At 35.7% G+C, this 11,779-nt stretch overlaps 1 protein-coding gene across 1 annotated transcript; it reads right to left on the reverse strand.

Annotated features, from left to right (window-relative positions):
* Positions 1 to 3,634: 3,634 nt before the first annotated feature.
* LOC132635805 (N6-adenosine-methyltransferase MT-A70-like) lies at positions 3,635 to 10,877 on the reverse strand. The gene is made up of 7 exons (XM_060352338.1): positions 9,717 to 10,877; positions 9,210 to 9,308; positions 8,577 to 8,660; positions 8,138 to 8,493; positions 5,219 to 5,435; positions 4,882 to 4,961; positions 3,635 to 4,293 (listed from the first exon to the last, which is right to left on the reverse strand). The coding sequence occupies exons 1-7, from the start codon at positions 10,776 to 10,778 to the stop codon at positions 4,014 to 4,016; spliced, it is 2,178 nt and encodes a 725-aa protein (XP_060208321.1). The 5' UTR covers positions 10,779 to 10,877; the 3' UTR covers positions 3,635 to 4,013.
* Between the last annotated feature and the right edge of the window lie 902 nt (positions 10,878 to 11,779).

Raw genomic sequence — 11,779 nt, forward strand, 5'->3', positions numbered from 1 at the left:
GAAGTTCAAGCTACCACTGGATGATAAGTTGAAGAAATGGGGACACCAATTCCCTTCCAGATGCTATTGTTGTCAACATCCAAAAGTGGAAGATACCTCCCATGTCTTTTTACACTCACCAACAGCTCAAGCCATCTGGAAGTATTTTTGTGGACCAGTGGGGATAAATACTGAGAATTTGCAAGTTACCCAAATAATTAACAGATGGTGGGATATGCCTAGTAGACTACATGCCAAATGCATCAACCAAGCTGTCCCTGCTATTATTATTTGGGAACTTTGGAAGAGGAGAAACACTATGAGACATGAAGGGAAGGTGTCAATCACAAAACTCATTTACCAGGTGATGCATACTTTGATTCAATTCATGAAGGTGAGAAGGAGAAATTTTAGGTATGCACCATATAATTGGAGTGTGATTGTTGAGGCATTACAGAGATATTCTCCAAAGATAAGAGTAACACCAGTGACTTGGAGAACTCCAGATATTGGATGGATAAAAGTCAATACTGATGGAGCCTCAAGAGGAAACCCGGGTAGGAGTTCATGGGCCTTTTGTGTAAGGGATGAAAGGGGAGATGTGATACAAGCACAGGCCAGAGAAATAGAGGATCTTCAAAGCACCAACACCGAGGCAGAGGCCCTAGCCATTTTACAGGCTCTCAGGTATTTAAAAGACAGTCAATGGGATCAAATAAGAATAGAGACAGATTCACTTTTGCTGAAGAACTCTATTCAAAGGACATGGGAAATTCCTTGGCAAATCATTACTGTGGTGGAAGAAATTTGGAGAATAAGTGAGGAAAAAGTGGTGGTGATAGAGCATATTTATAGGGAAGGAAACAAATTTGCAGATCACTTGGCTAATTTAGCTTTGGACACAGGGGACATACAATTCAATTCCTTTCATGACATGGAGAGCCACTGTAAAAGAATTGTGAACAGTGACAAATTACAGCTGCCCTGTCTAAGAATTAGATCATGTTAAGGAGACTGAATATAGGGGGAAGGTGGGAGAAAAGGAGGTCCTCACACTCAAATCCTTTGGGAGGAGAATGTGAAGGATTTGGTTTACACTAACTGTTTGCTAATGGTTGCAGGTACACAAACTAACATAAATGGAGGATTTTAATTCAACAGGTACCACAAAACAACCACACTGAAGGAATTGCAACTGGTTGGAGGCACTTTTGACAAATGACATGAAGTGGAATTACTGCTCCTAATGATTGAGCACATGGAACACAACAGACCTCTTGAGTACACATGGGCATACAGTTTCTACTTAGTGGTTGTTTCTTAGTTGGTGGTATTAGCACCCCGGGATGCTCATCCTACTGAGAACTGATCATTAGTTAGAAAATGTACTGCCTTGGTGCATATAGATAGCCAAATATAGAGCATGTGAGATATAGAAACAGAAGTTCTTTATGGAGCAATTATTTCAAATTTCATTCTATTAGTAATTTTTAACAATTTGTAATATCAAATTAAGACAAGTTATAAGTCTTAATTTGATCATTAGTTTAAATTTTGTATTTTCATTAGCCTTTTGGCTAGAGTTGTACAAACTTCTGGATTTTTTGATAAAATTAGCCCTAGGCCAAAAGCCTAGTGGACTTTTATTAAAAAAAAAAAAACATAAATAGTCTATTAGGCCTTTCTTTTATGGGAAAGGTTATTTTGGAAAAAAAAAAAATTGTCTTTTCCCATTTTATCCCCAACAATAATTATTCTTGAAGACCAAAAAATAGTTAGAAATTTATCATAATTAGTACAATATTTCTTAAGAAATGTCTAAAAGAGAATCACGACAGATAATTTGAGACAGATGGAGTAAAAGGTAGTTCCGGACCTGAAGGTCCAAGGGGGAAAGTAGAACAATAGGAAGTAATGAAGTATATGAGATTAAACATTGAGTGAAGGCCAAAAAGCAGGAGTTATTGTTGGACTAACATTCCACCAAAACGTAGTACAAATTTGAATTGTGAGCAAAAACTCATAATTAAAGTAAGATTTAATTCTCACTTTATCTTCTCTTTCATTTTTCCTTATTCTGAATCACCCCAAAGAAAAACTATAAAATAATAAAGTAAGGATATAGCATCAAAAAGGGAAAAGCCCCAAAAGACAATCCAATAACAATTGTACCACTGGAATTTGAGGATTTCAAGACTTGCCTCTTTTGAATATTTTGGGAGAAAAGAAAAGCATAGCACTAGTTTATTTAATAGGTACTCAAAAGGATGCTTGTGATCTGACATGAAAAAGAAAAAAAAATAGTAGTAACTCAAAAAGACAAGTAAACATTTGTGACAAGTTTTATAATTATTTAAAAAGTATATATGTAACAGATGCAGGCTAGCTGGAGCCAGCAATTCGCCGACAACTATGCTATTCCTCGTGAAAAGGCACGACCTAAATTAAAAATCTTCATTAAATTGGGCAAAACTTACTATAATATATTAGCGAATTGGCATCAACAGTTTGTGTTATGATAAGAACAAAAATACTACGATAAATACATGCTCTTTCTAAAATCTTACGACTTAAAGATGTTACATAGGAGTAAAAATTTAAGAAAACGCCAAATAAAGCAAAGCGTTTCTAGCTAGACTGTTTTTCTCTCGTAATTTAGCCTGTCTTGAAAAATGCTTTTCTTGAACTGAGAATCTATCAGAAATAACCTCTCTACCCCTACAATGAGATCTGCATATAAAAAACCCACTTGTGGGATCACATCGATTTCGAAAATTAGAAGACAAGAACAAAAGTAATAAAGTTTATTATCATACATATCTTTCTCATGTAGGAGATGAATAAGTCCATTTATTTAGTTCTACAGTTCTACATTCTTTGCACTTATTATACGTACTCAGTTAGATTTAGGTATATAGATACTTAGATCTATACTAAGAATTTCAAATTCTTCAAATTCTATTAATAATAAATATTATCTAATTAGAATTCAAATTCTTAATTTCATTATAATTATTACAAGATATCTTTATTTATATGATAACATAATAACAGATACAAATAGTAAATTGAGGTACCCCTTCTATGACAAATTTGAACCTTCCATCTATTTTTGTGCCGTTAGTAGGCCTAGTCTTTCCGGCAATTGCAATGGCTTCTTTATTTCTTCATGTTCAAAAAAACAAGATTGTTTAGATCCGCTGGGACCCAATCTCATCCATTTTTTTTTTGAAAACGTGAACTTGTATCATAACACGGATATCTATTTATTGAAATATAGTATAACATGTGATTTCCACCGAACATAAAGGAAAAAACTCTTATGCCTGCAGAAACATGATATATGGATATATTAATTCTAGCAATTTTCAAATAGATCAGGATCGCTGGATGGCTGAAATGTAGTCGGTGAATCTATATGTATATCGATATGTATAGTGGGATCGTATTAAATAAAGACTCGATGTTGTTGCACTTCAATAGATAGCAAGATTCAAGAGATAGGAAAACACGAGAAAATCAGATTTTTTTTTATTTTTGTAGTTATTGCACATTACTCATAAAGTTAGCTCTTTACATTATTTAATATTAACTCGATTAATTAAGTGATCTTTGAGCAAGCACAGAAAACCATAGTAAAAAGTGGTAAGTACAGTAGCCAGAAAAAGAGTATCTGTTTGATCATTCTTGAGCTTTGATGTAGATTACACTTGCAACCAAAATCTTAGGGCATCCATTCACCAAGTGGACTAAGTTTGCTAAAAGGATATACCTGCTTACAAGTTACATGTAAAACACTACCTATTCTCGAGGAAACAAGAAGCAGGGTAGTAGTACATTTTATCAACTATCATACTTCAGACTGCTGCGAGGCTTCTTTTCTTATGGTTAACAGCAGGCCCATTGTCACTCATTGTGCCACCATCCACCAGCAAAATCTTGTGTGGACAGGTAAAAACGGAATAGGGCAAAACTACCTGAACTACATGCGTTAATACCACTACAGGGAAATAACTAGTTTTGCAACAAAGTTATTAGCTAGTCATCTCCGCATCACGGTTTACTGCTTTTCCTTCAGTTGCATAGGCTGCATCTGGTGCAGTGGCCTCAGCGACCTGGGTCCCTGCAGCCTTTGATTCCCCTCCAGCAAACGCATTCCTCGTTTGATTAGAACTTGAATCTACTTCCATCACAGATGGCCTTGGAGGTGATGAAGGTTGCACCTCCACATCTGGATATGCAGCCTTGAACCGTGCCCTAAGCCCTTCATCAACTAATCGTACGCCTTGTAGTTGGTTCCCAAGCGACATCCACCTGATACATATATGGATCATTACATTTACAGCTTATCTTAACTAAGTGCAATGGAAGAATATGAAGACTAAATTATTTCTCTAGGAATACAACAACATACCCAGTGCAATGGTGTCTAATAAATTTTACTACAACTAACTCTTCACTTATAAGAAAATTTGAGGAATTCTTTTTTTTTTTTTTTTGCTTAGTGCACCGGGCTGCCCTCTTTTTTTTTTTTTTCCTTTTTGGGAGAACATACTAGAGAAGAGAACTAATTAGTTCCACTAGATATGGAGATATTTTCAAGCTTTAATTGTTAAAATTGAAGAAAAAAAGAGTTTATTCTATTGTACTAGCACAGACCATAAACCAATATTTCAAGCAGAAAGGACTAAGTTTTTACATCACATATAGTAGATCACATTCTTATGTTCTAAGACATGATATCGAACAAGCTCTTAAAATCAAGAACATAAATTAGTAGAAGTTAGAACCCAATAACAGTTCCCTCCATATGTGATCGCGGGGGTGCAACATTCTTAAAAAAGCATGTCTAATACTCAAGACTTTCAGTTGAAGATCTAAAAGTAGATCAAGAATGCATACCCGCCATGAACATTGTGCATCCGAGCAAATAACTCCAGCTTTCTTGTCCTTGGACTAATTCTTTCGAGCAAGGGGTACATCTAACATGTCAAAACAAAAGCAAAATTTATGTATAACCCAACAACATAGGTCAAAGTATCAACGAAAACTAAGAAAAGATGATAAAATACTAACATAGAATCACGGCCATTAAACTTAAAGCACACTAAAAGTACAGACATTTAAAAATAATTAGGTTATTGCATGAACACCAATAAATGTTTATGCTTTGAAGCTTTCAGTTTCTACCTCTTATTTTCTTTTCCCAAAAGAACAAAAGAATCTAAATTTATCTCACCTCATCTGGCTTACGACTCGTTTCCCGAACCTCTGCTACAATGACATCAGTGTCAATATTCCTGTTCACCTCTGGATTTCCCTTTATTCCAACAAGGCAATGTTCCTTGCTGTGATTGAGCCAATGGCCTGTCCGGCCAGTTCTGATGATTCGCTGAAGTTGATTGGTCTTAACCCAAATGATCTCCTCAACACGCTTGTAACCCCAAAGCTCTAGACTGCATGAACCATATCAATGTGATGGAAATTAGCAGTCATAACTCTTTTATTCACAGAACAGGAATTATATAATTCTGAAAACATAACACCAAAGGATGACCTGAGTCTTTAGAGTTCTGCTAACTTCACCACCAACTAGAACAAGTCAAATGTGCCCCAAGGTTAACAACACAAGCTTCCAATGCTTTTTTTCTTCCTATAAGCTTTTAATGCTTGGTTCAAAAATAAAGGGAATTTTCAGACTGGCCAATTCTGTATATATATTGAGGAGGTAAAGATATTGTTATAGATATATAGCAAGCTATAAGGTCTAAGCCCATCGCCTGACTGAAACAACTCTAGAACAGATGGTAAACAACACAAGATTTCCATATGCAAATAAGAAGTAGCCAAACCAAGCAGTTGTTAGACAGAACCAAAGAGCAAGACGTATTCAAATTCTAGAAGCTTAATGTTCCAAAAGTAAAATGTTATACTATCAACTTTACATATCAATATGCTAACTGATAGGTATACCTGGATCATCCATGACAAGTGAAAGAACAAGATTGAGCAACACCAAAGTGAACTATACATTTAGGGGTTGTTTCGTTTAGAGACATGTCATGCAGAGATTAGTAATGTAGGGATTTTTTTTTTTTTTTGAAAAGGTAAAAAGATAGAGAATTTATATAATGTAGGGATTATTTTTTGTTGAGTGTTTAACTTGACATATTACCAAACATATTACCAATTACTACTCTCTCTGATTCATTTTGTGTGTCTTAGTTTGACTCAACACCGAGTATAAGAAAGTAGGGGAGACTTTTGAATCTTGTGGTCCTAAACCAAATATGTGTGTAATGAATCAAAATGCCCTTCAAGCTTGTGATCTCAAAAATGTCATGTGGGATGATGATATTAAAGAGTTACTAAATATAGAAAGTGGCATTCTTTTTTTAATATAATAAAATGGAAAGACACATAAATTCAAATAGAGAAAGTAATATACCCTGTATAATTTAAAATGTGTTTAATTTTGTAATAAAAAAAAAGTTTGTTTACTATTATGAGATACATTTTTCATTTTAGTGTTTTTAATCTGTTTATCACTAATCTCCCTCTGCATTCTTATTCCACGTTGTATCCCGCATACAATAATACTATTTCTAAATAACTTGTGCCAGTTTTATTTATGAGTAAAACAAAAAGTAACAGCCAACAATGTATAAATTAATGATGGATTTTATGCGGAGATTAAATCTCCTTAAACCCCAACAACCAAACGACCTTTTTTTAATGAAGAACACCCCCTTGTTCTCTTAAAATACTTTCCCCCCGCCATAGGAAGATATCAAAAGGCTTCCACTCCAAAAGTAGCATTTAGTATTTCAATATGAGGAGGTTGAAGACATATTTTGGAACGTGTTTAAGACACCTCCCAACTAAAAACTCTTAAGTCGGGGATGGAGAAAGATATGCATAAAAGTGCTACCACATACAATTGCACGCATCAGGAAAAAGACCTTAGTATCCAACAGATTGAAGGGAGCCAAATTTTTGCCAGCGTTTCAAATTATCATTGACATGCATGCACATCAATGCTACTACGTCAGACGCTAAAGCATCCTCTACATTTGGACACTTCTAAGAAATACCAACCATAGATATAATCCTGAAAATATTACAACTTGATTCCTTTCTCTAAATTCATAATCATATTATTTCTGCAGTTCAACGGTTTCGGTTTCACTTGAAAAACAATTAAACAGTGTTGTATTGGTACATACAGTCTACATAATACATGTTTTATATTACTCCCTCCATCCTATTCTATCTTGCAAGCATTTCCTCAATTCCAAACGACTTGGGGGTCGCCTAATGTTTTGTTGCATTAATTAAATAGAGAATATATATCAACAATACGATTGCGTGCCTTATTAGGTCTGACTTTCTTTTTGGGTAAGTAATCTAGGTCTGACTTTCTATATATGTATAAGATTATTTTTCTAAATATATGTACATGCATATAGTTTCAAGAATTCAAATCATCGAAGATCTTAAATTTGAACAAGGATTAATATCACCCTATAATAGAACAACGATTTAAACTATCATGCTATAATTGAACAACAATTTAAATCCTAATATTTTCCTCATGAAAGAAAATCACACAATATGAGAAAGCATCTTACTATGCGGTAACGTATCCTGTTCCAGGAATTGTACATCAAGGTGGCATAACTCAACATACGGGAGACTTTCCCATTATTAATAAAATTATTTACCTTATTAAGAAAAAAAAATGTGGGAGCGAGTAAGCAGTAAGATCAGTAAGCATTATCTTTATCTCCATCCATGTTTTCAGTTGTTAAATTCTCAACCCATCCACAAAGAAATGCTTTTTAGCATGTGCCCCTTTTTTATAGGATCCCCATTAGAACATCAATCCAACAACCAAAAAGCCACATATGATGCTATCAATAGTAATGCTATTCCACAAGAATGATAGTCAAGCCACTCACCGATAACAAAAGCATTTTACAAGAATTATAATCAATCTCCAATCAACTTGAAAAACACAAACAATTAGAGAGCCTTTTATCTTATGCAGGGGCATACTTCAGATTTTACAGATCTAGGTCAGGCTATACATGTCAATTTTTTGTTATCATCTAGCAAAAGATGTGTTATAAATTGAAAGTGAGAGGAGGACTCTAACCATTCACGTCCAAGCTCCATTGCACGTCCGGTGACCCAAAGGAATATAAGACCATCAGTTTGCAGTGCAGGGACATTTAGAGTACGCATTTCATCATCAGCCATTGTCCCATAAGGCAATTCCATATGAATATCCCATGGTGGATCAGCCATTATAACTCCAAATTGCCCTAAAATATCCATTCTAAATGACCGTATGTCACAATTAATCCATTGTGGTTCACCAAGCTCTACTTCTGAGCAGTAATGAGCACGCTGAGGCTTCAAAGCCTTGGGAGGGCCCAAGGTACCTGCTCCCATCATCATGGGTGATACATCTGGTGTCGAGTCAAGCTCATAATGGACATATTTGCATGTCTGCCAATTAAATGAGTGTAAGTAATCTATTTCCAGCAGATATAAGCAAATCCTTGTGTAAACAAGTTAGTCAGGGAAATCACCTTCATGTGACGGCAAGTATCGAGAAAAGAGCAATCACCTAAGTTGACATCAGTATGTGCAGCAATTATTCGCCGAAAATGAACCTAAAATACATCATAATATAGTTAGCATATCTATCCGAAACAAAGGTAATGATTAACAGTGTTTCTTAAAAGCGAAAAACACAAAAAACGTCAAGATCCATGGGGCTTCAAGCGAAAAGCAAGAAGTAAAGTGCACAGCTGACAGATAATTAAAATCATACATTATATGAACTTAGCACAATGATAATCAAATTTCAATAAATAACTAATTTTGACATCCGATATGCAATAATGTCGAAATTAATCCAACTCATCAAAGTTGAGAATCAAAGAATCGACCGTTTCTCGTTGGATCACTTTGTGTGTCACTGTTTGAAGCGCACACTTAACTGAAATGCATAGCTTGGCCCGTGAAGCGACAACCCCTTGCTGTGCATCACTTAATCGACAAAGCAATGACTTTTAATAACTTTGTAATTGACACCATCTACAATCTTCATTAATGGTTAGGAGTACTATTCTATGTTCAAAACAAATAGTAACAATTTTAAAACTTCAAAATATCATAAGATAGTTAGAGCAGTGACACCTAAAATGAGTTGGTCTAACCTTATCACAAGCAATGTAGGAACCAGCTTGGCGTCGACAATCTTCCTTTGTTAAAGCTGAACAATATTCCTTCACCTGGGAACCACCTTTGCTTTTGAACTGGAATACAATTTAAATAAAAAGGCATCAATTAATGTGAGCTAATGCACTGCAAAAGCTCTAGCAACAAAACAAGAGATAAGAAAACACGTGCAGCAGGAGCAACAGAGGAAATTCAAACAATATGGATAAGAGAACCCATTTCAATTAAAAGGCAAAAAAGACAAAGTTTGGGAAACGAAAAAATGAATTTGGGCGCACTCAATTGAAGTAGAAATATTATGAAATAGCTGCGACGTAGCAAATTTCACTTATTTCCATAATGCATTGTACCAAAGAATGCAACTTACTCAATTCATTATATCTGTGAGAAATTTATATCTTTATAAGTCAGCATCCATTTTCTCAATAACATTATCAAACAAAGTCTTTGAAGTAAAAAAAAAAAAAAGTGAAATATTCGAATACCCTCGCAGCGACAGCAGATTCCTTGGCAGTTGGCCGATGAATAAGGTCCAACAACTCCTCTCCGGTTTTCGATTTCTGCAATTCCTTAAAACTTTTCTTATTCAACATATTCTCTAAATCCTTCATTTCATCTTCTTCTGACTTAGGTTTCAACAAAGCAATAGAATTTCCTCCTCCTCCTAAAACCGGCCCCATCGGTGGTCTAGGCATCGGTGGTGGAACACCAACACCTCTGGGCATCCCCATCATACCCACCATTCCTCTATGCCCGCCTCTCGGTCCCACCATATTCCCCGGAAACATCATCCCCTGCATATGTGGATGATGGTCCCACATTCCAAAAACCCCTCCACCATTATTATCACTCCCCACTCTTTTCACCATTTCTTGATTACTATTACTATTACTATCCCGATTTCCCCCCTCACTTTGCTTACTTTCGGGCAATTCTTTCAACAACCTAGTCCTATCAATATTCAACACCATAATCCTAGATTTCCCGCTAACAACAAAATTCTCCAACTCCACACAACCGTTATCCTCCGCCATCGATTTCAACGCCATTTCAACCGCCATTATCGCCCCCGACTCCCCACCTAACTCCCTAATCGCCGCCTTCTCAGCCTCTATATTCGACGAATCGTTCTCCAACTTCCTCGACAACGTCGACGAATCAATCGCGCTAAACGGCACTCTCTCCAACAAACACACAGCGACCATCGCCCTAACAACCAACAATGGCCCTCCACATTCATCAATTACCATTCTCTCCCTGTCACTGCTACTTCTAGAAAGTTCCGCAACACGTGGGGCGCTGATTTTCGGCACGTGTAGATTAGGGTTGGGGGTGTTAGGGAGGGTGGTGGGTAAAGGGGTGAAGGGCTTGCCATTGATGGATGAGATGGTTTGGAGAGAGAGGTCTAAGGAAGAGACGATGTTGGGGAGTATGGTTTGCTGTAATGAGGAGATGAGTTCGAGCTGGGTGTTGTGTAGGGTTTGAATACGGCTTTCGTGTTGTTGACGGAGCTCTTTTATCGTGCTCAGCTCCTCTGTGCCGTCCATTGTTTGATTCAATCTTTATTATCAGTGGACAAGGGTTTTTCTGTTGAAGGGAAGACGGAAAATCAGCAAATGATTGTTGACTCATCTCATCTAACTTTGCTCATTCTTTTACACATATTTTAATTTTCTTAAATTTTTATACTTCCCGCACAATTTAAGTGTCTTACTTGGATTTACTATAGAATTTAAGAACAGACCAAAAAAGAAAAGTAACATACTTAGCTTCCGTTTGGCCATAAAAATTATTCATTTTTTCTAGAAATTTTTTTCACTTTTGAGCGTTTGGCCATAAATATTTCGAATACAACTTAAAGTTGTATTCCGGAATACCAGAAACTCAAAAAACTTATTTTTTTTAAAAAAAAATCACTTTTTTACAACTACACTTCACCAAAAACTACAATTTCAAAAACTATGGTCAAACACAACTCTAACTTCAACTTCAAAAATTTCAAAAAAAGTGAATTTGTTTTTGGTATATATGGCCAAACGCCTACTTAAATTAGGACGGAGGGAGTAGGAATTTTTTTTAAAAGAATTATGATCCATTTTATTGTAATATATAATGCGTATTACTTTTATTTAGATAACTGTTAAATATGTAAATTATATTTGTAAAACATAATGATTGAGGTTCAAGTTGAGATCAAGTAATGTGAAGCAAAGGTCCAAATTTATTCCCGAACAATGTGAAATGGTCTAAATTTATCATCCGATATCCACTAATATTTGGGATCAGATCGACCCTTACCTCAGACCCCCCCCCCCCCCCCCCCCCCGCGGTTCCTAAAATCGCCCTGCCTCCTTGCCTAATTCATAATATTAGTTCATTAGTTAAAGAACAATTCTTATATCATTTGATATACAAAAATACCATAAATTGCAATTCTCTTTGTAGCAACATGGTGAAAAAGTATACTATTGACATCCAAAGTTCACCTGATTTGAATATTACAAAGTGAAAATGTGGGCGACTACTCTTTCTATTGCAATTTATATGA

The sequence above is a fragment of the Lycium barbarum genome, chromosome 4 (assembly GCF_019175385.1).
Source record: "Lycium barbarum isolate Lr01 chromosome 4, ASM1917538v2, whole genome shotgun sequence".
NCBI classification, from domain to species: Eukaryota; Viridiplantae; Streptophyta; class Magnoliopsida; order Solanales; family Solanaceae; genus Lycium; species Lycium barbarum.